At 49.6% G+C, this 26867-nt stretch overlaps 1 protein-coding gene across 5 annotated transcripts in view; it reads left to right on the top strand.

Annotated features, from left to right (window-relative positions):
* Nucleotides 1-381: 381 nt before the first annotated feature.
* DOCK11 (dedicator of cytokinesis 11) overlaps nucleotides 382-26867 on the top strand; it is an 86972-nt gene continuing 60486 nt past the window's right edge. For 4 of the 5 annotated variants that reach the window (XM_064462986.1, XM_064462983.1, XM_064462984.1 and 1 more), the window contains exons 1-6: nucleotides 383-629; nucleotides 19105-19221; nucleotides 19447-19536; nucleotides 20264-20346; nucleotides 21501-21570; nucleotides 23795-23890. In XM_064462986.1, the coding sequence (XP_064319056.1) occupies nucleotides 528-629; nucleotides 19105-19221; nucleotides 19447-19536; nucleotides 20264-20346; nucleotides 21501-21570; nucleotides 23795-23890 (558 nt within the window). In that variant the 5' untranslated portion in view covers nucleotides 383-527. Of the gene's footprint in view, nucleotides 630-19104; nucleotides 19222-19446; nucleotides 19537-20263; nucleotides 20347-21500; nucleotides 21571-23794; nucleotides 23891-26867 lie in introns of all 5 variants that reach the window. The other variant, XM_064462982.1, reaches the window with a different exon arrangement.

Genomic DNA, 26867 nt, shown 5'->3' with positions numbered 1-26867 from the left:
CATGGGATCACGGCCTCTATAATGAAAGCGCTTTCGTACAGCAGACCCTATCGGCTGGAGATGCTCAGTAGTAAGACCTTGCCTTGGCTCCAGCTCAGCCGTGCAGGGACGCGCCGTGGGCAAAGCTGGGCGGCGACCATCCCCCCCCAAACGGCCGGTGCCCCACTGGGCACGCTGGGGCCGCTGTGAGCGGTGTCCGTAAGTTCGGCGCGCCCCTGCTGGGCCGACGGGAGCTGCGCCCCCCGCAGCCGGGGCGGGCGTGCGGCCCGGAGGGGGAGCGGGGCGGCCGGGCCCGGGGCGGCACCTGCTGCGGGGACAAAGCGGGGCCGGGCCGGGGGCCGGGGCGGGCCGAGCGGGGCCCCTCCCCGGCCCGGCCCCGCCCCGCCGCGCCCGCCGGCAGGGAGTGCTACCCGCCGCTGGGCTCGGCTCGCCTGGGCTCGGCTCGCCTGGGCTCGGCTCGCCTGGGCTCGGCTCGCTTGGGCTCGGCTCGGCGCGGCCCCGCAGCGGTGGGCGCGGGCCATGTCGCCATGTCGGAAGTGAGGAAGTTCACGAAGCGGCTCAGCAAGCCGGGCACGGCCGCCGAGCTGCGGCAGAGCGTCTCGGAGGCGGTGCGCAGCTCCTTCGTCCTGGTGAGCGCGGCGGGGATCGCGGGGCGCCGCGGCCGGGAGCCCCTCCTGGCCCGGCCCGGCGGGGCCGCGGGCGGCCGGCGGGGAGACGCCCGGCGGCGGCTGGGGAAGGGGCAGAGGCGGGCAGGGGACGCGCGGAGCGGGGGAAGAGGAAGAGGAAGGGGCTGGGCAGGGGCTGGAGAAGGGGGGCAGAGCTGGGGATGCGCTGGGCACGGCCGGGCGGGGGCCGGGGAGCGCTGGGTGAGGGGTGGGCAGGGCGCAGAGGCAAAATCTCCTCCGCGGGTTCCCCTCCGGATGTGTTGTGTCACGGCATCCCGCCTTCCACCCCGCTTGGCACCTGCCGTCGCCGCGCCCGCCCGAGCGCGGCTCAGGCGTGAGGATCGCAGGGAGCCGGTGCTGTCACCGCCTGGGTTAGCTGGCGCTTGTGTGGTGGGAGCAGGAATCACTGAGGATCTGTCTGTGCCGGGCATCGAGCAAACGTGGCGGAGCTCACCCCGCATAGGGTGCGGGCGGCGGAAAACTGGCAAATAAATAGGGCAGGACTGAAGGGCACGGCCTGGCAAGGTGGGACAGAGGCACGGGCAGCGGCATAGACCAGGAATCCGGTGTATCCCGGGAGTCACGCTCAAACGTCTGGGGCGAAAGTTGCGTGCTCTGGCAGATGCGTTTCATCCCTGCGTGTGGGATGCTGCAGCAGGTTGTCTTTGTTGTGTTTGCAGCTGTGCAAACGTTAGCTGCTGTACCCTGGGTGGATGCTGGGGTCAGTCCAGAGCTTCCCTGGGCTTTGTTGGATGTATTTCACTGTTGCTCATTGAATTACTCTAGCGTGTAATCAACTTTGACCTTGACTTTGATGGAAGGTTAGTCAATGGGATATGCGGAAAGTGCAGTGCAAGTTCAGTGAATAATTCCTGTTAGTTCTCTACTGTCAGATTAAATGGCATGTGCTGTTAAATAAATGGAGGCTTTTAAACAGTTCTTTTAAAAACAGAGTTTTCTTGTAAACTTCCTGATTTCTAAAGCTGAAAAAAGCCATGATGATAATCCAGTCTGATTTCCTAGTGCCATGGCTGTTGCTTCCAACGTGCAGTTGTTCAGGGATCCTTACAGGCTCCCACGTGATTTGCTTTCCCTTTTTCATCAACAATACATCGGGACAAATGCTTTGTGGAAGCTGATGGAACCTCTCATTAAAAATGAAATTGTTTGTATAGGACCTGAAGAGCTTGGTATCCTACAGGCAAATGGTTCCTTGGTGCCTGTGCCAGGTGCCTTCTGTCAAAAAGGGAAGGAATGGGTGGGACTGCAGATGAAAATAAATAAAACCTTGACAGCAACCCAAAGGAGGCGGCAAGGTCCAGCATCCTTCAGCAGCTGCTCTCTTTCTGAACCTCTCTAGGGTTTCATTGTCCACACCATCCCTGCCAACTTCTTCCTCTTTCTGACAGGCAAATCCCCCAGAGCTGCTGTGCTGCTTAGGGTGTTTGCAGCCAAGCGCCGGAGGAGGCTGAGGGCAGGTGTCTCTGAGTCCTGGGTCTTGGCAGAGTTTCCTGCTTTTGACAGTTCAGCAGCAAGGGATAAATCCCAGCACTTCTGCACCACTAGGAAGAGCCGTAAGACACTGCAGTGTTGAGGGAGTGAGGAAGGAGGTGGCATAAGCTTATAGGACCATCTCAGATGGCCCTTTGGCCACCCTCAGTGATGAAGGATGAGGTTTGTGCTTTCCACATTGCTCTAAGAAAAAGGTGGTTCCTCTCCATCTACCAGGTCATCGTCCTTTTGAGGAAGGGATGTCTATGTGCTGGTGTGCTGGCTGTTGGGAGGGTGGAGAGGGCACTGGGGAAATGACGGCGGGGAGTGGTGGGGAGAGGTGGAGACTGAAAAGCCATAGTTTCTGATCCTGCTCCCATGGTAAGGCTCAGCCTTGGTGCTGCTGAGCATGGTGTGACCGCATCCTGTCTGTTCCCTCCTTGCCGTGGGTAGAGTGGGGGAGACCAAAGGCCCTGGCATCAGGTGTGTGCCAGCAGGCTGCAGTCCCAGCTCTGCCTCACCCTGGGGCAGTGCCGAGCTCCCCGGTGCCCCTGGGAGGCAGGGGGTGGTCATTGAGTACAGGGGGAGCAGGGGCTGGTGCTCAGGAAGTGGATGGAGCAGGCTGGCAGCATGCGGTGTGTTGGGAGCTGGGGTGTTCTGGCAGTGTGAAGCAGACTGGAGTGGCACTAGGGACCTTGCTCAGCAGGACCCCATCCCCTTCATGCAGCCTGGACACAGCAGGTGATGATAAGTCAATAAAAGTATGTGACTAGTTTAATATTCCCCAAGACCCTGGGGACACCCTGCTCGTCCCTCGGTGATCCTGTCAGGTACCTTGTCTGTGTGCTTGCCTTGCAATCGTAACTGAAACCACGGGTATCTGTGGTGGTGAGCATGGGTGAGATGAAGGGGTGGGGAGCAGAGCTAATGCTGTGGGTACCAGAGCACGCTACTCCAGCAGCAGGAGCAGTGGGCACTATAGGGTTCTTTCAATGTGTAGATTGAGCTCGGCATTTGGGGCATTCAAGGCACTCCCTCAAGACAAGGAACTGTCTGGAGTAAGAAGCCATTTGTGGTCAGTGAATGAAATACTAGTAAATGAAAACGTCTCAGTGAGAAAAGCCTTTAACGTCATGGAAGTGGTCAGCTTGTACGGAGCCATAATTTGTGCGTTAAAGGAGACGCATCTCCAGCCAGGAGTGCTGTGCTCTTGAACAGCCAGCCTGAGCAAGCGTGATGTCTGGTATGATGCAGCTCCAAACTGCTCTCCTGCAGGTGCAGTGAAGCATATGTCATTTTATTTCTGTTCCTGGTTTTCCATTTATGCTTGTCTAGCACCAGGAGAATATTTACACTTCTCTTTAGTTTGCAAAGCTGGAGTAAAGTTGGTGGGAGTTTGGTTGGTGACTTCTGGCAGGGCTTTGCTCCTTCGTGCTTGTGAAAGGGAAGCGTTAGATACGGTGGTGGTCGGACATCAGCGGCACAGGGGGTACCTGTGTCCCACCCATTGCCCTTTGAACCAGCTGCTAGGATGCAGTCAGTGCTGCTCCTGTCATGGTATGAATGGAGCTGTAGCAGCGAAAGCAAGCATGGTCTGCGGAGGGGAGCTCAGAGGTACTTCAGTCCCTGTGGATGGGGAAGGATGGCTTTCACTTGGGGCTGTTTTGTTTCCTCTTACTGCACTGGCGTTCACAGTGTCCCGGCTGTTGTCTGGCCTTGCATCATGTTCACAGATGGGCTCTGTGAGGGAGGTCTTGGCGAGGAAAAAGAGTTCAGCGGGAATCCCTTGAAAGCATGCACAGCCCTGCGGAGCAGAGTTGGGAGCACCGGGGTTGCCGCAGGCAGAGAACCCTGGTTCTCTTTGCGCACTTTTCTCTGCTAAGCTGTAGGACAGATTGTATCAGTTTCAGCTTTGAATGGTCCCTGATGTGTGCTCCTGGTTATAACTCATGGACCGAGTTTTGGCAGAATAACTGATAAACAAGGTCACTGTTTAAATAAACAGACAAATTCAGCAAAAATATTAAGTTGACAGGTGGGATAAATGATACTCTAAAAGATGAAGGAAAGTTTTTAAATCAGGTTAAAGAGAGGAACAGTCAAAGCCTAAGTGTGATAACTTAAACAATTCTTAACAAGAGTTCATCTGCAGCTTAAACCTTGGGGCACCAACAGTAAAATACTGTGTTAGAAGTGCAACTTCAGAGCCAGAGTGCAAAGTGCTGATGATACCTGGGAGAAACATCTAGGCTAGACCTCAAGGAGAGCAGCCAGGGACCTTTGGCAGTGGATAGGCATGGGTGATTTTGGCTCAGACCTTCAGAGCAATTTCCCTCCTCCCATCCTCTCCACGTGCAGGATGTTGCTGAGTATTAACAGGGAAGTTACGCGGCAAGGCAGGAGACGCCCGCACCGAGATGCTGGCCAGCGTGGGACCTGGGCAGCCGCGGGAGCCTGAGGCGGAGCTCAGGCCTTGCCAGCAGGATGCACACACATGCTCTGCTGTGCGGTCCCTGGTGTCTGGTGCAGGTGCCTGTGCACCTCTCCTTCACCCCATCTTTGCTTTCCCCCAGAAAGTGTTGTGGGGCATTGTAGAGTTCAGCAGTTCAAGAGCGCACGTGCGTGTGAATGGGATCTGTAATCTTGGGCCTTGTGGCACTGCCAGGAAAATAGAAAAGGCTCTTCGTTCTGCCTCAGGACCTGAATCAGTTGCACATGGTCACTCGTTTCCCTGTGTGGATGTAAGGCCAAGGCTGAGCCTCCCTGTGCCTCCCCTCTCTTTGGGAGCGATGTGCCTGGCAGCGGCCGGGCCCCGGCAAGGAGAGGGCTGTCTTAAGCCTGTTGCAAGTTTTCCAAAGGTGTCATTATCTGTGTCATGATAGAGAAATAAAATGTGTGGGAGACATGAGATCAGAGGGGCGAGCAGTTGACAAAACCCAGACAGTCCATTTTCCCACAGTGCTGCCCAAACGAGTCATCTGGTGGCAATTTTAAGTCTCCCACAATTACTCTGATTTTCTTTAGATCATTTCTATACAGATTAACTAAAGATACATTTACTGCTTCACCATAGAGATTTACAAAGGATTCAGACCCAGAGCATCTTATCTGAGAAGGAGCAACTGCAAAGGATTTGCCCGCATTGAGTGCCAGCCAGCCCAGTGGTGCATCCCCGGGCACCCCAAGGTACAGCTTGGTGGCACCCAGGCACGCTCACATCTCCTGGCCACACATCTGCCAGCACATGAACTCCCAGCAGTTACGGTGTGGGAGAACCTCTGCCTGCAAACAGCTGCATCGATTCCTGCCATACAGAGGTATTCAAACCGAGTGTCTGCTCTCCTGTGTTATGTGGTGCTGTGGGATGTGCTCCCTGAAACCTCGTGGTGAGATGGCGGGCAGCATGCCAGGAGAAGATGGGTTTTGTTTGATCCTGGCTGGGCTGGGCTTGTATGGGTGGCTCAGTTTCAGGCAGATGCAAAAAAGATGAAAAGCTCCTTAATGGTGATATTAAGAAGATTTTGACTGGAAGCAAAAAGGCATTTTGTTCTTTCTGTGGTTTCTTTTCAGCTTAAACTATATTATTAGTGTCTGAATTTATGCTCATGCTGAGGAAATCAGCTTTCTGCATAGAATCCGTTTTAATAAGCTAAATTCACTTTGATCAGTGTGAAGACTTTATATGTATCGTTTGTAAGTGATCTTGGTGCTCAAGAGAGACACAGAATATATTCATGTTCCCCCTCGGGTGTAGTCAATACGCTGTGTTTGCATAATTTACATAGAAAAGGAGACATATATGAGACATGGGAGGAAATTCTGCCCCTGCGTAAGTGGGTGGGAGTTTTGCTGTTGGTTCAGCCAGGGCAGGTTTTGCCTGCTGCGGCAGGGTGCCTTCGGAGTCAGCCAGGGCAGCTCGCTCGAGTGACTTCTGTGGAAGTGCTTACAGAGAAATTATTGCTCACAGGGGCTTCTTCAAGAAAACACTTTAATACATTCTTAAAGTTAATCACATGCTTTCCTGAACTGGGGCTCGTGTGCTGTAAGGGGCTGAATTTAGCTCAGCGCTGGCTGAGTGCTGTGGCACGGCCCTGGGCAGCATGCGCTGTGGACGTGGCCTGGCTTGCTCCTGCCTGAGCACACACTGGTTGTGCAGTGGATGAAGGGCACCGTTTTATGGAGAGGAGCAAGGCCCCAGGTACGCTGTGCAGCTGTCTGGGGCCACTTAGCAAATCTCTGGCATGTCTCCTACTGACCCAGTCCAGAACAGATGAAGCAACACCTTGCTCCCCCATGCATGCCTGTGCGCTGAGGGGTGGGTACTATAGCATAAGCTGTAGTCAATGCATCCATTTCTTGAGGTTTTTGGAGGCTACAAAAGGTTTTTTATGGGCGCTAAATCTTACCCTTCCCAAGGCATCATTTCAATATACGTGTCCTTCTGCCCGTTATGGGAAAGCTCTGGGAAGAGAGGAAAGCATCCAGCCCTTACATGCGTGTGCATATACCTCTTATCACATTTTGCTAGCCACACGGTCGGGGTTTTAGCACTTGCTGGGCAAGGCTGAGCGTGGTTTGTTCTGTGCCAGGGACAGCGTCATGAAAATGCAGGTGTCCCTGCATTGACAGCATCTGCCCCAACCCGCCACCGTCAATGCAGTGAAATGTTTAGAACAGATGGTTCTTGTTGGTGCCTGCAGCTAATGCCAGCAATGCAGTTGGGGATTTGGTGCTCTCAAAATCCAGTTTGGGCTTTGTTTCAGCCTATTCTGGTATCTGGAGATATTTGCAGAGACCCCACCCCAGGACCGGGAGTTTTTAGCCTGGACTCCCTGCTATAGTGCATATTGTAGCACCATTTTATATATGCAGCTTGGTGGCTCGTACAGCATTTCACTTAGCCCTTTGCACGCTGATTTATTATCTCTAATGGTGCAAAATTACACAAAGCTTTTGACATTTCTGTGGCCTGAGAATGCAAGTCACAGTCACACACAGCAGCTGAACAGCAGCCAGGCTTGGGGCACACGTGTGCTTTGGCATCCCTGGTTAATTGGCCTCCTCACTCCTGTTCTGTCCAAGGAAGAAAAAGGTAGTTTCATACGCCTTTGTGGGTATTGCTGTCATCTCAGAAATGCTGGAGTATGTTTCCCTGCCACCATGTCCCTCCATCCCTTTCATTCCCTTAAAAACTACAAATCAAAGCTCTCCATTGCTGGCTCCTCTTTCCTTCAGCACATCCCTGACTTATCTTTACAGCTTTTTCCTGCCTCCTGCTGCTTCTCTAATGGGGTCAGGTCTGCTCGTTCCTGACCCCTTCCTCACCCCTCTCTCCTTTCTTGCTGAAATGCAATTTTTTCTCTCCCCTATTAATATCCCCTGCCATGGGGCGGTCCCTGGGGAGCCTCTGCAGCTGGAAGGAGACCCTGCCTGTTTTGTTCCACAGCGCTCCCTGCTCCATCGTCCTGCTCCTGGCTCTGTACCAGGTGACATCCCCACCACAGCCCGCTCCCTTCATCCCCGGGGCAGGGACACTGCACGGGTGCAGCCAGACAGACAACACCGCTCCTGTGCAGTATTAGGACCTGGTCATGTCAAAGTGCCGTACGTTGCTCTCTGTAACAGCCACCACGTTTTGGCGGTGGTCAGGAGCCCGAGACGTGGGTTGGAGCTGCGCTGCAGTGTCTGTGTGGGGCAGGGCACGTCTCCCAGCAGGTCTGGAGATAGCCATGGCTCAGGATGGCGGCTGGCCCTGCGCCTGCCCGGGCTCTGCCAGCCTGCCAAGCCTGCCGCTCTGTGGCTCAGCTCTCGGGGACACAAGGTTAGCTGGAGCCAGGACTTGAGGAAAGCATGTCAGCTGGAAGGGGGTGGAGGAGCACAGGGAGATGAGAGGCTTGGCAGGGTCTGGGTTTGTGATAGAGGCAGGTAGAAAAGGCACAGTCAGGAGAGAAAAAAGGAGCCTCCATCTCTTGGAGGGAGATGATGGTACTGGCAGGGTGGACTGAATGCCCACAAAGCTGGTTTTTGGGAGGCAAACCCAGCTGCCAACAGACAGCCTCTTTCTGTCGCAGTTTGGGGGTCCAGGAAAATTGGGTTCCAGTCAGACAGGTTTCCCTCGGAGTTCTGCCTTTTCCTCGGTGCCTGGGGAGCCCTCAGCACTCCCTTGTCCCTTTGCATAATGCTGGAGCTTGTGTGGAGGTCATCATCTGGGGGAAACTTTGAGGTGCTTCTGTCAAACAGCAGCATTTGGTCTGCGGGTGGGTTGAAGCGCTGCAGAGCCCGTCCACAGGCCCTCCTGCGTTTGCAGGGGAGAAAAGGGTTTAACTTTACGGCCGTCTGCAGCCATCTGCACCTGCACCTGATACCTGCAGCCTGAGGACGAGAGCATAGATGGGGGCTGAAGCAAACAACTTCCTGAGCTAGTTAAGCCGCTGCTGACATCTCTGGGGTTTGACTTCACTGCTGGGGGTGTTTGCTGAATTGCTAAGGCAACCCAAAACCATCTCGCGACTTCCTGCTCTGTTTTTCCCCCGTGTTGTATATGGGCTTGGGCAAGTTGCTTCACTGTTGCTTGGCTCAGTTTGTGCCCCAGCAAAGCTGAGGAGCGTTTCGCCTGCTCGCCTTCAGGGAGGGGCTGTGCAGTTGGCTTGGCCTGCACACAAGTGGTTTCTTGAGTGAAAAACAAGAGTTTTTAAGAGCAGGCAGGAAAGGGAGGGGTTCTGCTTACGTGCAATTAATTGCTTTAAGATGTTCTGAAGCTGGCTATTCTGGAACTGGATGCTAAATATAAAACTGATACTACATAAATAAATTATGAAATACCAGTGACATCTGAAAAGCACTTTGGGATGCTACAGTTAAGAACTTATATAAATAACATGTATTATTGTTGTTGTAATTACTGTTTTCCTTTTTTAGCATGCCTGTGCTTACAGAATGTTTTGAGAAGTCATATCTGGCAGAAATTCAGCTGTCCTGTAGAAACCAGTACCCTTTTGCCAATTTCTATTAATGTTGTTATTTTCAGAGGAGAAAATCAAAGCAGTGCCATGTTTCCATATCTCTCATACTCTGCGGCAGATGCTCAGCTGGATGCAGGTGCAGCTCTGCTGACATAGAGCTACGCCGACCCCTCCCTCTGCTCCTCGTGCAGAAGGGCTGGATTTGAGCCAGGCTGTACCTGTGCAGGCAGGGACACGCGAGACTTCAGGTGGTGTGTCTGGGGCTGGAGATGCCATAGCAGTCTGTGCTGAGCTCTCAGTGGTGCCTCTTGCACAGGAGCAGCGGGTGATCCTGAGGAAGGTCAGGGCACAGGGTCAAGGGTACCGAAAGCGATGTCAGATGCTTGCCCTACCTCTGCAGCATTAGGGCTGGATCACCTCGAGTGTGTGCTTATGCCAGAGCTGGGGCCATGCCCCAGCTACCGCTCGCCTCTGATGGTGCTTTTCTTATTGACCCTGCGCTTGTTCAGGGAGACCTTATTTTCAGAGGCGACATGTGAAGGTGAAGTGCCCATGGGCTGGAGCGGCAGCGCTGCCTCGCAGCCTGGGCCACTCGCAGGCTGGCTGTGAGCTCCCGCTGCTTCAGTGCAGCACAGCCTCTTTCTGACGGCTGTTCCCTTCGCTTAAGTGATCGTGCAAGAATCTCAAGCCTTCAGGAGAAGACAGCATTCATCACCCTCATTTCAAAATGTGATCTGCTAAAGGCTCTAAAGTGTGGAGTCCACTTCTCCTAATAAGTGGAAGGGAAATGAAAAGCCATATGTTGATTATCCCGACTTCCTGTCATTTCCAAGCCAGTTTGAAGATGTTTCAAGGCCTGACTTAGTTTTATTTGCCAGCCCTAAGCAGTAATGACAGGTAAATGTGTGTATGTCTACACTGACATCAACTTTTTGACTATTCCTTCAAGCCTTCTCCCAAGCCGGTGTCTTGCACTGGTGCTGCACCACTCTCAGAGACAGCGCTGATAATGGCCAACACTTGTTTTGTCACTAGAGAATTGGGTGTTAAATTGAAAAAGGAAACATCCAAGTTGCAAAACACCCGGAACCTGGTCTGCCCTTCTTAGTGCTTAGTGAGATTCTGCTGCCACCCAGGGCCATCGAGGCAGGAGGAGAGAGGTGTGGCTTGATGAGATGCTTTTGCACAGGACTTGAGCGGGGTGGATGGAAGTGCAGGAGAGAGGGTAGGCTCTTGCTTAGTGCTTTCGGATGGAAAGCGTGAGTCATTTTCACTGCAAGTGTTTTCTTGCAGGGTGCCAGAACTGCGCACCCATCCTCCCCTTCCCCGCCACATGACTTTTTTTTTTATCTGAGAGATCCTGTCAGAGGCAGCCATCTCCATTTAACATGGAGCAGGAGGAAAGAGGGGTACAACAGCCTCGTACTGTGTTTCAGAGCTGGAGCGTGGCACAGACTGGCACATAACTCCTGCATGGAGATGGGACCATGGGGGCTCTCACCCAGACCCCTATCTAATGAGACCCTGGAAATGATGTACTTGCAGCTGTGTCTCCTGCTGTCCAGCCGCTGGGCTCCCTTAGCCCTGTGTACCCACTTCTGGGTGTAAAAGAGACAAAGCAAGTCCTGCAGCTTGTTCTGGGAGTGCTGGAAGAGAGAGTCTGCTAGCCTGGACCAGAGCTGGGGAAACATTTCTTTACAGGGTATAGGATGAGCACTGCAGGGGAAAAAGGAGATGCTGCGGTATCCTGCTGAAGGCATCACCTAACAACTCCTCGGGGAGCCCACACTGCCCGAACGAGAATCTGTTTGGTGCTGGGAGAGGAGAGCCCTCAGAGAGCTGGTGTGCCGCAGATCTGCTCCTGTGTGTTGGTCTGGCCCATGTAAGCCTGTGTCCTGCTTTCTTCTTTCTGCTCTGGGCCACAGAGTATCCACACGCATCCATGTGCTGCGAGCATCCGTGTAAGGCAGTGCTGCCAGCTTTGCTCTGGGTTGCAGCTTTTGGGTGAGCAGGCAGTGGGGCGCAGGATGGACTGCCCTGCCTGTTGGGCAGGCACATTGGAGCTGTCAGGAATGGTGCTGTTTCAGAGGTTGCTGGCCTGCTGCCTGTGGGAGGGCTGTGCAGAGCATTGCTCTGAGCCATGTTGGCACCCAATCTCACCCCGTCAGGCCCCTTTTTCTCACCTCATCCTTCTTCCCTTCCTGGTTGCCCACAGGGCTCCTCTCTGCAGTGCACGCCTATTCCGCCATCCACTCTTGGCCTCCCTGTCCCCATCTCCCACCTCTCACAGCTGCACAGCCCCAGCCTTTCCACAAGCCCCGCTTCCTATGACATTGTCTCTGGGCTTACCTGCCTCCAGCACAACCCCATCCTCACTGAGCAAAACCTGCATCCCACATCCCACCTGTCCCTGCACCACCTTGGACCAGTTCCTGACACCCTCTCCCTGCTTTTCCTGATCCTCCTCCTTCTCAGAAGGTTTTCCTCCCTTGGCTTTTCACAAAATGCTCAGTGTGTTTGCACGTCCATCCTGCAGCCCGGGCAGATGTTTCCCCTGTGGTCTCAAGCTCAGTGTTTTTGTCCCTTCAGCTGAGCCAGGATTCCTGTCTGGGCATTCCTCTTGTGTTTTTAAACTTCATTCTCTCTGGCCAGTATAAAAATAGTTTTGGCCTGCTCATACCTAGGTTTATTGACTATTTTTCATCCTTGTGGTTTTATCATAGCCCATCGCTGCATCTTCCCCTGGGCCCTGACGTTACATCCAGCTGGGTGCTGGGTTCGCAGCAGGCTCGTGGGCACAAGCCCTGTCACTTGGTGAAGGCTACTCCACTGCCTCCCTTCTGATTTCCTCCCAAAATGTGGCTTTGTTGAGAAGCCCACAAACCTTGGCAGCAGCAAGGCTGCGTCGTGCTGTGGCTGCTGCCATGTGTGCTGACTCACACTGGCTCCCTGTTTGCCCTCCCTGCCCCGTTTCTGTTTCCACCTCTGCCCTCTCTCCTGTGCTTTGATTGCAAAGTCTTTGGGGCAGAGACTTTATTCTGGCTTTGCCCAGGGTTATGGTGGTTCCAGGCACTGGAGCGCCAAGCTCAGTGTTTCCCACTTCTCATTGTTCTTTCTTATACCCAGGTTCCTGGAATGATGAATTATGTGTGAATCTCAGCTTTTTTTTTTTTAAATTAAGCCTTCCTGCAAGCTTGAATTAGAGCGTGTAAATGGTATCAGACAGCAGTGCAGGAACTGGGGGCAGAAAAAGTGAAGAGTCACAAACGTGCTGTTTTTTAAAAAAAAAAAAAAAGGTATTGAAGACCACACAATTTGAGAGAGCCCTGACCTGAGATCTTTGAATCCCTGGCTTTGGAAAGCCTTTTCTATGGGTAGAAATTCCTTAGTTCCATGTGCCCATACAGGTTGCCAAGTGAATTTTCTCAGTTCCCAGGCACCATTTAAGTTCTCCCATGCACTGTCAGGTTTCATGAACAAAATAAAAAATGGGGAGCTCTCTTCGCTGGCTGCGAGGTGTCTTCGCATCTCCAGATAGAGCATTGCGGTAGGAAGTGATCCCTCTCTGTCCTGGGCTGTTGCCAGCCTTGGCATTGATGTGACCGTGACTAGTATGTCCAAAGGGTAGTTGTATGCTTCCTTTTTTTGCCCCCCTTTAGTTTTTAATCAAGACCCCAGACTGACTTTGCCTCCTATTTTCTGTGTATATCACCCACTTGGTCCTTTGGGATTTGTTTAAAATTCAGGCTTTGCCAGGCTTTCCACATAAGTGTATTACAGGTTTGTGAGGCAGCAAATAGGCTGAAAAATGCTCTCTAAATTTCGGGGAAGAGTTGTACGGCCTGAGGCAATACATCTATATATACATGTGGTCGGTGCTATTTCCTCTTCTTTCTTTAGCTAAAGAAGCATCGCTTTTAATATTCGGATCACTCGTGTCTCTCTAGCTGCTTTGTGAGTGTGGATGCATGTGCTGGGTAGAGCCTCATTTCTGAGGAAGTGAGAAAACACCAAGTCCCGGGAGCTGCCAAACCCACAAGTCTTTCAGTGGAAGGCACGGAGGAAGCATTGCACGGCTGGCTGCGCCAGGCAGGGATGGAGCAGCGTGTGTGTGTGTGTGTGCTGGCTGTTAGTGCCGTGAGAAGCAGAAGTCGAGCATGGTGCAGCTCTTGTGCTGGGCTGGCGGTTGCTCTGGGCTTGGCTTCCGCAACGGGAAACGTGCGCTGGTAGCCGCCATGGAGCTTGTGTCAATGCAAAGGGACGAGCAAATGGGTTAAAGCAGAGCCAGACCAGCCGGGCTTGCCATTTTCTCTGGATTATCATTTTAAATGAGAGTCAGCCTGAAAGGAATGAAAATACAAAAATTTTCTTACAGTTTTCCTTTGGCCGCTGTTTTGAAAAAATCCTCAAATGAAACATTTTTCCTTGACTTTCTGTACATTTACATCAGTCGGATCATACCTGTTGTCATTCTGCAAGAAAAGGATCTCAGAAAAACATTAATCATATACTTGTAACAAAAACATTAGCACGTTTGTATGGTATACACATGCAGGACACCAGAGATGGGTGGCTGCTGGTTTTCAGGCAATAGAAGTTTAGAATAGAAATGGCCTTGCCTGTACTTCCCCACATGGATATCTCCAGCTGTCGTTGTGAACCTTTGTTCACAGCAAGCAAACATAAGAAATTTTATAAGCTTTGCAAATGGATACAGAAAGGTGACAATCTAACTTCCGACTTCTTAAGATTTTTCCCTCTTCGTTAATGGGTAATTCCCTTGCTAAACCTTTCCTTCAAACTCTCTCTGGTGGTTTCTCTCCAGCGGGGGTTTGTGCTCACGCTGGCAGAGGGTGTTGGGCAAGCAGGGCACTGAGGAGGCCTCCCCTTTACTTGGGGTTTTCCTTGTGCCAGGCTCCCTGTGCTCACGCTTGGCCAAAGGCAGAGCCTTGCGTTGGTGTTTGTGGGCATGTTTCTGTTGAAGTAATTTCATTGAATTTCCTGTTAAAATGCCAGCCAACTTGCTTGTTGGTGGAGAGTCAATACTCTAATAGATAGGCTGTTGTTTTGCCTGTGCTGTTGTCCAAGGGGAGCCTCGTGACTCAGCCTGGATGGGGGCTCGAGCACGGCAGACAACCCTCTTCCTCGTGCTCCACATGACCCTGTGCTCAGGGGAGCGGAGGGACAGAAAGAGCAATGTGTGTTTTGGGGAACGGCCTGGTGCGTGGGCCTTGAACCAGTGATTTTTTTTAAGAGAGGTGAATAGGCATATCCGGGACGGTACGCTGCTCTCCTGTTGTTTTTGTTTAAAATCATATTTATCTTTTTTCCCCCTGTGACGTGTTTCCTACGGGTCTTGATTTTTATCCCAGCACAGTGGGTTGCAGTGTGCTTTGGACTGGGAACGCTCGCGGTGCTGCAACCGCGGGGGCCGTGGGAGAAGGCAGCTCACCCCCACCTGCCCACAGTGTTGTGCAACAGGTCGGAGGAACCCGAGGAGCATCACAGCGCACCCGTTTGCCTACCGTGGGTAAATAGCTGCTGCGTGTATGCCAGAGACAGGATTGCTTTGACAGCACTGCACATCTTTTCCTGCAGGAATGGGTTGATTTTGTTGCTGGGCTGGCAGCACTTCATTGTACTTGGATATTGGCTTTCCCTGTGGAGGAATTTGCGGTTTCTAAGACTCTAATTGCTTTAGTGTAATAGTTTTTCCTCTGCTTTCATAATGACTTCGGTGAGTGCCATCTGCTGTTGTGACAGCACTGGGCAGTGCAAGGCTGAGCTCTGGACCCTGGGAGGTGTGTGCTTTAACCAAGCTCATCAGAAAAACTAAGACTTTCAAATCTGATTTTCAGGGCCTAAATTTTTTTCTCCAGCCCTGTTGGGACATTGGGTGTCAGGGTAGGCCAAAGGGTGAACAATATTTGCAACAGCTCCCTCCTTATTCTGCAGGTCTGTTTGTGGGGACACGGGCATGCCTGGCCCTGCTGGGCAGCCAGCATGGTTTGGGATGGATGGAGGAGTCTCTGCTTCCTCGATGGCAGGCAGGGAACAGGCCACATCCTTTTGTGAGCAGTGCTTTGCTTGCAAACAGCTTGACCTACATCTTTTAGCTTCACTTTAGAAACGTTGCTGTGGTTCGTGTTGTGGCCTGTGACAGCCTGGCTGCATCGTGCTGGGTGCGAGCATGGCCGGCGTAACGCGGTGCCGTGCGGGCCACGGAGGGCTGCTGTGTGCTGAAACAGGGAAACCGCACAGCCTGGCTAAGGAGAGCTCTTGGGACTGCAGTTCTAACAGCCCCAGAGGAGAACTGTCTGTCTGCGGGTGCTGCAAAGCCCACCTGGGTGGCAGCTCTCTGCAGCCCTGCGGGCGCACATCCCTCACCTCCTGGAACTCCCTGGGTCATTGGCCCCACGCCCTCGGCCTCAGCATGGCTCACAGAATGCAGATCAGAGCACCAGCCTGCACAACACCTTTCATCCAATATCACTAAATCCACAAGAGTGGAAGTGCTGTAGTGAATTATTTTAAGGAGCTTTCTCATATCTGCGGTGGGCAGCGCTGTCCAGGTTTTGAAGACTGTCATGTGAGGGTGTGGGGACCTTTTCAGTCCTTACGCTTTAATTATCATCAAATCCCAGGAGGGTCACTGCCAGGGCTTTGTCTTGCTGGTCATCAGAGATGTCAAAGTTAGAAAAGAAATGTTATCAAAACCCCAACTTTTAAAAAGAACAACTTTAGAAACAGAGTCCCAGTTTCAGGACCATTTTGCAAAATAAAAGAGCACTAAAAATATTGTGTAATTGGAACAGTCGAGTTCTGCATACCCAAAGCCACTATATAATGCCATAGCGATGTGAAAGGCTCTTAGAGGGAATCTAATTTACTGTTACAGCTGCTGCCAGGGTGAGGTGAGACACAGAGTTGGTCTAAGCAGTGCTGAGGCTCATAGTGCTCCTCTAACCAGCTTACGCTGCTGAGTTTTGCTGGAATTGCTGCGGTAATTAGCAGCAAGAAAGTAAATTGGACAGGTCAGTAGAAGGACATACGCCTGGTCTATAGGGTTCTGCCTTGTCTCATGATGTGGCTGAGCTTTGGGAACGCCATGGGAGAGCAACTCATGAATGCCCTGTTAATTCTCATTAATTTGCTAAGGTTGGAAAATTTTCAGAAGTGTGTAGTGTTATCCTGAAATAAGACCAGTGTTTCAGATGATTAACCAAATTCAATTAAGCATTTAAAGAGCACGAGACTAACTGAGAGAAAATGGGTTCCTTTTCTCTGTCTACCTGTTGGGTTTTTAGGACTCCTATTTTTGAGATGATCTCTTTCTTTCTTATGAGATTTCAGTGCACCTCGGGCCCTGGATGCAGGAGCAAGAGGTGCTCCACGTGCGGTGAGGCTGGCAGCTCACAGCACTGGGGCTGGCAGCGTTCACCACCCCATGCCCCAAACCCCCCATGGCCGGGGGAACTGGGCAGCAGCGCCCAGCCATGCTGGCACACGGTGTGGGCTCGCTGCTGAGTGACCTTTTTTTCCCCCACCGGTAATCTGGTGGGCTTCTCCCGCAATGGCTGCAGGGCTTCTGCTAGTGCTGACACTGAGGCTTGCGAGGTTTCTCTCGGGACTGTGCAAACAGCGAAGCAAAGTTTCCAGAGAGCGATTAAGAGGGGACTGCTTTAGATATCTGAGTTAATCCATGCTGGATTCCTGCAGCATAGAAAAGAGACATTCTGAACACAAAACTGTCTGGAGCAGGAGGTGTATTTTCCCTAGCCAAGAGCGAGAGCTTTGTGGACAGCCAGAAGCACAGCAGGGTGGTAGTGCTGAAATTGCTCCGCCCAGAGGCTTGCATGGGACCCAGGCGTCGCTTACATTAGTAAAACAGGCCTTAATCGCACATAGGCTCTGTGTTGTCCTCCATCAGAGAGATGCTGGAATGTCATTCTGCTGCTGGTTTGCAGGCCTGGGAAACACGGCATGAAAGGTACCTGCCTTGCATTTCTGAAGTGCTGTGGGGAAAGGCTTTCATCTCGGTTTTGCTTTCTGGATGTATTAAAAGCTTACCAGTTTTGCACCTGGGACAAAGGAATGGCCTCTGCTCCGTGGGGCTGGTCCTTTGGGTGAGAGAAGCCAGAGGCAGCCTAAGAGAGGCAACCGCCTTTGCTGCGCCAGCCCGATGGACCATCCAGGTCTGCTCCAGACTCTGGATTTTTATTCTCTTTTTACCATGTACCAGAGTAGGGCAAAAAAAGGAAGGAAATTATTTTTTCAATTCTTTGATTTTTTTTTTAAAGGTGCTGGTGTATGAGAAGATATCACCATACAAACATTTTCTGCAACGTTTCATAAAAATATTAAAACAAGATTAAAATATGACCATCCGCAAATAGCTCTTGCCTGGTGCCGTTACCCCCTCTTGTGACAACTGCCTCCCCAGAGTCCCAGCTCCTCTTCAATGCAGGAGAATGCTCAGCTGTCGCTAAAGCAAAACCCTGGCTCACGTTTGCTGCAAAGGGCTTGAAAACGTTCCTTAATGCATCCCAGAGACTCTGGAGCTAAAGGCACGGGACAGAAACCCTTTGGCTATGACTGTTTTTGGAAGGGCAATATGGATTTCTTGGCTTATCTCACACCTCCTAGGCAATACTGGGCTGTTTGGACGCTTGGTGGTGCAGCAGTTCACCCCATGGTGTCACATTGTGCTGAGCTTTTGATCCTCATTTTGGAATAATTTTCTCATGCTACAGGTTTTGTTGTCTTCAGCGAGAGACCTTGTGCCGATCTCATTTTTAACTCAGGGAGCATGCTACATGCAACACCATTCAGCTGGGGGGTGAAGTTTGCTGCTGATGGGGAAGCATCCAGCGTTCCTCTTCTGAGGGTGGAGAGCCCAAACACACCAACATGCAAGGGTGTTATCACCAGGGACACATGCCATCTAGGCATCACGAGGCTGCTGGAAGGGTTTCGTAAGCGCTGTTCGTGGCACAGCCAGGCATCAACAGCCTTTTTGACTTAAAACAGTGCTAAGTTGCTGTATCCAAATTTGCTTCCTCTTTTATTATGACCATTCACACACAGAGTCATGGGTTTGCTTTTGGTGTGAAGTTTTAATTTTCACAACTGCAGTGCTAAGTGCCTGGCTCTTGCTTATAAAATCTGAAGTCTGGGGCTGGGCAGCTGAGATGATGTTTTCCTACATCAGAAGTTTGTAGTTTTTCTCATATTTTTTTAAGTTCTGATTTCTGGACTTGTAACACGGACAAAAGTACTGCAATAGCCGACATAATGGCATTCTCCTAATAGTTTTTACTCATGACTCCAGGGATGTTGGAGAAGTTCATTTCGCTTCCCAGAAATGTAAGTCAGAGGAAAACCAGGCCCCAGATTTTTCCAGCCTTCAGCTGTGGCTGAGGTGTGATTTATGGAGAGGGCTTTCCTGCCTTTCCAGAGGGATGCTGCTCTTCCTTCCACGGGGCGAGATTCCTGCGCTGGAGGTCATAGTTTGCTCTGATCTCACCAGCAGCGTGTTTCCGGAGAGAGCACAACTCTCATCAGCTCCTCTAGCAAAACCATCTTCAAGATGAGTGGAGCCAGTGTGGGAGGCCTTATTTCTTCTGAGCTGTACGGGCGAGCTGCTCGTACGTAAAGACGCTGAAGCTTGCAGCTGTTAAAGCTGTGGGCTGTCCAGGATTTCTTGCTCCATTAAGAAATTAGAGACTGTGCTTGGACCAGAGTAGCACAGTGCTTTGTTTCTTCCCATAGCTTATTACCAGGAAGAAATAAATTAACCCCTCATTTCCCTCTCTGCAAAACATGCACATTGGTGTTTACCTGTGTCTCGTGAGTATCAGTGCTGAATTCATGAGCAGTCCATTGGTAACACAGTTTGAAACTGTCACACTAAATTAAACACAATATGTTGGTTATTTAGTACATATTATGTATGTAAATTTTATAATCTTCTATTTTTCCTGCAGGAAAAAACCAAAGTGGTTGAACCCTTGGACTATGAGAACGTGATCCTTCAACGCAAAGTTCAGATCTACAGTGATCCCCTCCGGGACCTGCTGATATTTCCCATCGAAGATGTATCTGTGAGTTTGTGCTGGCTGTTTCCCATGTTTGAGTCTCACTCATCTCCAGTGCTGCTTACCTTGGAAAATTTCCACTGTTAACCACATGTTAATTTTGGCTGCATTACTGACACACAAAACCAAGATGACCCCCTGGCGATTTGGGCCCACCACATTTATTTAAAGCAAGTGTCAAGCCCTGAAGACCCAGTTTGCACCAAAATCATGTTCTCCTTTTCCCTGCAGATCTCAGTCATCAGTCGACAGAGGAGGACTGTCCAGTCTACAGTGCCAGAAGACGCTCTAAAGAAAGCTCAGAGTCTCTTTGTCAAAGAGGTAGGGGCAAAGGCCGCACAACGCCTGCCTTCAGCACTTTCTCGCTTAGGCAAGATGCTCTGCTGTAGCTTCTGGTCTGCAAGGCTGCAGATCACTTAGCTTTTCCTGCGTGGGAAGCACCGGTCACTGGCAGACTGGCCACATGAGAGAGTTCTCGCATGTGCCTCTTGTGTGGTGCTTCTCTCCAGTGAGTTTCGTACGCAGCAAGACAAGGCCTGTGGGCCTTGCACCGCTTGCCCGAGCGGCAGGGTTCGGGGTGTGCAGCAGGGCAGGGGGTGGGCTGCACAGCCTCCCCGCAGCATCCTGAGTGCCACGGGCTTGTTCTGTAAAGTGCCCCTTTCTAGGACCATTCCCTCCAAGTGCAGTGAAGCTAAATGCCAAGCAACGGTTGATGTCAAGTTAGAGGCACTACATTTCCGAGGGCAGAAAATGGGAGCTTTCTGGAAAACAGTCCCCTCCCAAGTCACTACTTTTTTTTTAAAGCCTTGGAGCAATGTAAATATAAAATCAGTAGCTGCATGGCAGGCCAGGTGCTATGTGATTTTGTCTCTGTGCTGGAAAGGTTCCTTATGAAATTCTGTACTGCAATGCAAAACAAGTGAGGCAGCTTGTTCAGACCCTTTCTACTTGTGCTTACCTCACCCAGCAGCCTGTAGCCTTTCAGACTTGTGCAAGGTTTTGTTCTGCTTGGCCTAGCTTTCAAAGAGCTGTATTGTTTTCCTTTCAGTGCATTAAAACCTACAGCTCAGACTGGCACGTGGTAAACTACAAGTATGAGGAATACTCAGGAGACTTCCGGATGTTGCCCTGGTAAGCGCCGCGCTCCCTTGGAATACTAATGCCTGGTCACAGGACTGGGGCTTGGTCAGGCTTAGGAGAAACAGGAAAAACCACCCTTTTCCCTGATGCCTGTCCCATGAGCAGCGTACGGTGCAGAGGTTTGTCACTCTGAAGATTAGAGAGCCAGGGGTTTGTGTTATCACACCGTTGTCGCTCAGCTGCCTCAGGGAGATGCTGACAGTATTGCCGACGTGGGTCGTTACTTCGCATCCTGTCCACCAGCGTGCAAACAGCCCCCTCCATCTGGGATGAGGGCGGACTGCAGTCTGGGCATGTGGCAGGATAAATAGCGTTGGCAGTGCTCATCCTGAATCAGGAGCCTTGTTGTCCCCTGGGCTGGTGTTCCCTGCGTGCTAGGCACAGTGTTCCCATGCTGAGCAGAACCTCTTTGTGCCCCCTGTCACTGAGATGTTGCTTTACAACTTCAGTCCGGTGGCGTAGTATGGCTATTAAGGCTGGCAGTGCTGGAGAGTTACGTGCTCTGAAGTGCTGGGCTGTGCCAGTGATTCCAGTCCCAAAGCTAATCAGGTTTTTCAGACAGGCGTATACGTCTTGGATTTCTGCTGGATTGTTATTTTCTCAGTGGTGGCGCCTGCTCTGCCCTCACTCCCCATGCTCTGTGCATGTCTAGACCACTGTTCTAGCTGTGCGCTGGCAGCTTGTTAAATGCTTTCTCTTGTTAATTGGCTGAAGTAGGTCTGTTGTGAAGATATTGCAGGGAAGTGAAGCAGCAATGGGACAACACTGTTGATCAAATTATATTAAAATTTGTGAATAACCTTGCAGTTAGATGTGGCTTCTTTTTTAGCAAGATGGAAGATAGACTGGCCTGCTGCATCTCTGTGTTGCATAGACGCAAGTCTGCAAAAACTCTGCAGAATTAGACAGCTAACATGGAGAAAGCTAATTATGTACCTCTTGTGCTTCATTTCTTTGAAATGCACTCATCAGAAGTTAGTTTTTGCTGGCTGTAGGTCCCTTGAAATCTGTCTTCTGCACGAGGACAGTTCTGCTGTGCTCTGTAGTCTGCAGTTTGGCTGTTGCTTCTGGATCCAGCACCAGCTGCTGGCTCGGAGGACGCTTGTTTCCCAGTCATTAAAAATGAAAATGTGTTGTGATTTCAGCAAATCCTTTAGGCCAGACAAGATTCCAAGCCATGTGTTTGAAATTGATGAAGACTTCGAAAAGGATGAGGTAAGGAAAATTATTCTTTTTTTTTTTTTACATATTCCGCTCTAAAATCTGTTAAAAAGCAGAATTCACAAAGCAAAGTCAGAATTCAGTTCCCAGGAATGGTTTCCTGGTGAGATGCATCATACTGTGAAGATAGGACCAAAACTGAGACAGTGATTTATTTCAAGGTATGACAGGATAATCTCTTGGACCTAAGGGTCTCCTGAATTATCTGGAAGATTAGCCATAATATTTCTCATGGCTTTTTCCCTTGAAACAGTGCAGCAGCAGAAGGAGAAAAGAACAAAAAAAAGGAAAAGAAAGAGGAAAAAAGGGAGCCAAACATTTACCAAGTAAAACTCTTCATGTCCAGAATTAAAAATGGGCAATTTGTTTTTCAACTACACCATGATGCCAGGGTCCTCCTTTTAAAAAGTTCTGTGCTCTGCCTCAAAACCTGCAATTCTTAATCGGTCACTTCTATCCGTAATATGCACGGTGTGTCAGTGCTGCCCTGTATATACTGTGCGAATGTTCAGAGGTGTTTCCTTCCTCTGGAAGTTGCCAGGTTTGTGCTCACCTGGTTGCAGGGAAGATTTGCAGCCCTGGAGCTCTTCCCTGGGGGTGAGCTGGGGACTCTGACAGTTGGGACATCTCAAACCTGGTGGTTGTTTTGGATGATGCAGGTGCCGTGCTTCCCTGTGCATAAAGCCTTTTCTACAAAAGGGAGGGGTAGCGTTTTTTCTGTCTCAGGTTCCATGTGAAGCTTAATCCACACCTGTGACATTAAGAAGTTTTAGTTTTCCATGGGAAGAGTTTAGCTGAACGGTTTGAAATCGCATGGCACCAAGATGCTGCTGGCGAGAGGCTTACAGGGGAAAAGGGAAGTTTCTTGCAGAGCTGAAGATTTGAAGGGGCTGTTTCATGCATGTTTCTCACAATTGCTGTGTATGTCCCAGCACACCTCAAGTCTGGACTGGGATGGCTTCTTTGTAAATGGAAGTGTATTTCCAAGTTTGGCCTCAATTTTTTCTGGCTGTGTTTTTGGTTTGCATTACATCGTTAAGTTGAACTGTTTCCTCTGTAATAATATCTAATTTGGCCTGGAGACAGAGCTGTGCACTATGTTATAAGCATGCCTCTGAAAAAAATAAAAGGGCAAAAATATCCTACAAAAATCTGGAGACCTTTTTTCTTCTGGTCAGTGTCCCAAATACTCAAACAAGTGAAGTTGCTAAGGTTGGCTGCGGAAGAGTATTCCCAGTGCTTTGGCGGACATTTTGGCATTTATCTCATCTGGCATGGCCATATCTAAAGGATTCTGTTACAGTTTCCTGATGGAGCATTTACATTAGAATTATGTAATGGAAATTGAAGTAAAAGAAATCTCTTGATAAAAAAAGACGAACCGTTATAAAGGAGAAATCATGGGTTGTTTTATGCAAGGAAATAAAGCATTAGGCAATTTACTTTGTCATTGGAATTTTGACAAGAGCGAAAACCTGCTATTTGGGATGCAGGAGATTATATAAACCAGTCTCTTCATAGCTCACCAGCAGACAGTCCAGGTCCGCCTGTGCTGCTGAGTCACTGGAAGTCCCAGAGCACCTTTTTTTCACCAGCCTGGAATCTCATTTCCCTCCCTCCGCCATGGAGGTCTCAGTTAGGTAGGGATGGATGGCCGTCCTCCCTTTCTGGGACCGGGGGACAGGAGCAAAGATGGGAATCCCAGCTGGTAGGCCAAGAACAGCCTGCTGGGGTCACCTGAAACTTTTTGTTTTGATAAACTTGAAACCTGTCGGTTACATTTCAGCTACTGGGCTTCGGTGGGTTTTGCCTGAATTTAAAATGGAGAGTGGATTTATACAAAAGGAAATGACAAAATAAGTCTGGTGTTCTGCATTTTGCAACTTTCTGAACAGAGCATTTTGAAAATTTCCTTCGTCCACAGGTTTTTGAAATACTGCCTAAGAACTGACATGCATTTCCTCATTGCAAAACTGCTATGCAGCCCTATCAGCGTAGATGTAATCTTTCTTGTTTAGAGGTGACCCAAACTAGCCTGTTTTGCCTCTTTCTTAGACAGAGATAACCCTGATTTTTTTTGTGATAACACTGTACGTGTTACATGTATGTTCTGCATTGCTGTAGTTAAACCTGTATTGCCCGCCAGGGCGTCCAAGGGGAATTTTGTGTGGGAGGCAGTTCACCTGACCTCCTCTTTTTCTCTTTTTCTCGCTTTCAGGATTCCTCGTCCCTGTGCTCCCAGAAGGGTGGTGTGATAAAGCAAGGCTGGCTGCACAAAGCAAATGTAAATAGCACGATCACTGTTACCATGAAGGTGAGTTTGATCCAGTGTTATGTTAATCGTGGACGAGGCATGAGGTTAAGTTCAGACCACATCTCTAAAGCTAGCGGGAGTGCAATGGGTGAGTTTGGATGGGCATCCATCCCTCTCGTAGAGTGTCCTAAGGTGGACTGGAAAACCCAGTCTGGTAACAGCTTTTGACCCTTCCCTCCCCAGAATATAAGACCGATGCACTTCATATCACAGCAGGCAAGCTGAACAAAAAGGCGAAGCATGTAAACCAAGATTGTTTTCTGAATCAGCAGCTGAGGCCCAGAAGAGGAAGGCAATTTAAATAACTGAAACAGCTGCCTTGCAAAGAAGACTTTCTGAATTGATAGTTTCCTTGCTGGTAGGAAATATGTATGGAGCCCAGCTTTAAATTGAAATGACAAGCCTTTACGTTAAAAGCAGGGGTGATATCGTTGAGGAGATGGAGCAGTACTGACTTAGAAGCAACAGCTGCATTATCTCCTGTTCTCTGCTGTATGTAATCCTGTGTGACATTGCTTAGATTTTGCAATGGAGGTTTTTAATAGTTCCACCACCGGTTTTTGCTGTGGCAATGAGCCTGTCTGTTCCACCAAGCAGCTGCCTTGTTACAGCATAGAGAGAATATTAGGGAGTTATGCTCAACTGTGCAGCTGAAGGATGGCTTCAGTGAGGCTGCTTTATAAGGATATTAATAAATCTCAAAAAGCTTACTTGTTCTGAGGCTTGATTCAATATGTTTTCACGAGAAATGGAACAGGACTGTTCATAGGGCTAATTTTAATTTGTGTTTTAAAATGACTACTCATGAGCTTAAAGGTGATAGACAGAACAGGGTTTTCTGATCCTTTGCTTTTCTGAGCAGCAAGGTTGAAGCCATTTCTGCTTCTGTAACTTCTGGAGGAGGTATCATACATGCTCCAAGCAGTTAGTTGGGTCTGTTCTCAACTGAGCTTCTTGTGGTACTGTTGGCCTCAGTGCCCAGCACCTCAGACCCACCTTCAGAGATGTTATCCGAACTACACTGGCTTCAATTCAGTTAATAAGACCCACAAAGTCTCTTGTGAAACTCAGATATCAAAGTACGGAAAATCAGCAGCCATTTTCTGAGCTGGTCCTGGCCACTTCTGTGTCTTACAAAACACCTCCTAAGGTATGTGTGAGAAATCTGAGGACTTTGAAAGTCTTCAGCCTTATAGCCTCTTTGAGAGGCTGCCATGCTATTCCAGAAGCAGATGCACTCATCTTTTGGGTGCTGGTTCTTTCATTGCTGTGATGTGCTGAGCCGTTGGTACCTCACACTGTTGCTAAGCATGTGCAGAGTGTATTTTGTGGAGAGCCAGCCCATGAACAAACTGTAATTAGGCTACAGCTGCCAACCTTCATTTCAGAGTAACCTTTCCTTTGCAGAGAACTTCTCTGGTTTGACCCAGCTCTCTTGCTGACTGTTTCGCAATGTGTCGGTGTGCTGCGCTACAACCACGGTGTCAGGATTTTCTCTCTTTCTTTTATCTCTGCCCAGATGGACTTCCCCAGTTCTCTAGCCATCCCTCTGCAATTGCAGTGCTCACCAACAGCGTCTGTAGAGGATGTTCCCTCTGCTCCTAGGTTTATATTATTTATTTCAAATGATCATAGTCTTCTGACTTCTTCCTGACAGCAGTGCTTACAAGGGGGGGAAGATCACGGGAATAGTGTTTGCTGCTTGCTTCTGCTTTTCCTTTTGAACAGAATTCAGAAGATGCAAATGGTTTAGCATGAAATCCCACACCCATGAGGGATATCAAACCTTGTAATATGGTAGAGAGAGAATTATCATGGGTTTCTGTAGCATCCACTGCCAAAGTTTGAGAGATTGATTCAGTGAAGTGCTAAATCAGTGTTTTAAGCTGGCTTAATCTTAGCATACTTAGATTTCCATGTATTTTTATGCTTTGTTGAACTAAGGTTTAGTTAAACCTTTAAAGCTTAAAGCTTGACACCCCCTGGAGCATATCTACAGCTAACTACTCATTTAAATGATGCCAAAGGTTACCTTTCAGAGGGCTTAGGTTACCGTTCAGAGCACGATGCCTCCTTCTAGTTCTGTGCAAGTGAAGGTTTTATTGAGCATGTGCTAGTGTCAGTAACGATGGGAGCAGGAAATTACTAGTAGTCTCCTATCTGGGATGAAAAATTCTGTGTTTATTTGTAAATCTTCCAGATATACAGAATGGTGGAAATACTCACAGTGCCGCTTCCCAGGCTTCCTTTGTAATTCTCCTAACACAGATATCCAGGAACTGTGAAATAAACCCTGCTCCTTACAGACCTGACAGCATATGGTGCTACCATAATTGCTGCCAAAATGTTCTTCTGAACTATAGTCTAGTGCCTTTTGGCTGGCAAGCATGAAGGAAGATGTTCTGAGATACTGGAGAGCTTTTGTTCATAAAAATCAGTAGCTTGAACATAGAAACACTTCTCCCAAACTTACTGCTTTTTGAAGTGAAAATTGAACACTAAGCCAAAGCCTTCTCATGAAAATAAGTTTGTATATTAACAGAAAACCAAATAAAGAAGTTGAATGGATTACAGTGCCCCTTGGCTTGTGTTTGAGTGCTAGGAATTTCCATGTCTGTTCCAAAGTCTTCCAGAGAATTGCTTTGTAATTCTAAATGAGGTCTTTATCAAAAAGGCTCTGGAAATACCTGCTCTAGGGTGGGATGATGTGCTGATCTGAATTTATCATGCTGCATTACTTCGTAAAGATAAATGAGGCTGGAGCCAGCTGAGAGGCGAGCTGGAAGCCCTGGGGCTTTGCTTTAGATGGGCGAACTTAAAATAACAACAAGGACATTAAAATTAAAAATGATGATGAAATCTCTCTTCATAAAAACAAGTCATACTCAAAGGAGTGAATCTGCAACACTCCAGGGTCATCAGTGTTTCTTTTTACAGTATCGTCTCAATAGCAGGAGGGCAGATATCGAAACCGTGG

Source organism: Phalacrocorax carbo, chromosome 11 (assembly GCF_963921805.1).
Source record: "Phalacrocorax carbo chromosome 11, bPhaCar2.1, whole genome shotgun sequence".
In the NCBI taxonomy this organism is placed as follows: domain Eukaryota; kingdom Metazoa; phylum Chordata; class Aves; order Suliformes; family Phalacrocoracidae; genus Phalacrocorax; species Phalacrocorax carbo.
Note: the sequence above shows the minus strand (reverse complement) of the source record. Positions and strands in the feature narration are given on the sequence as shown.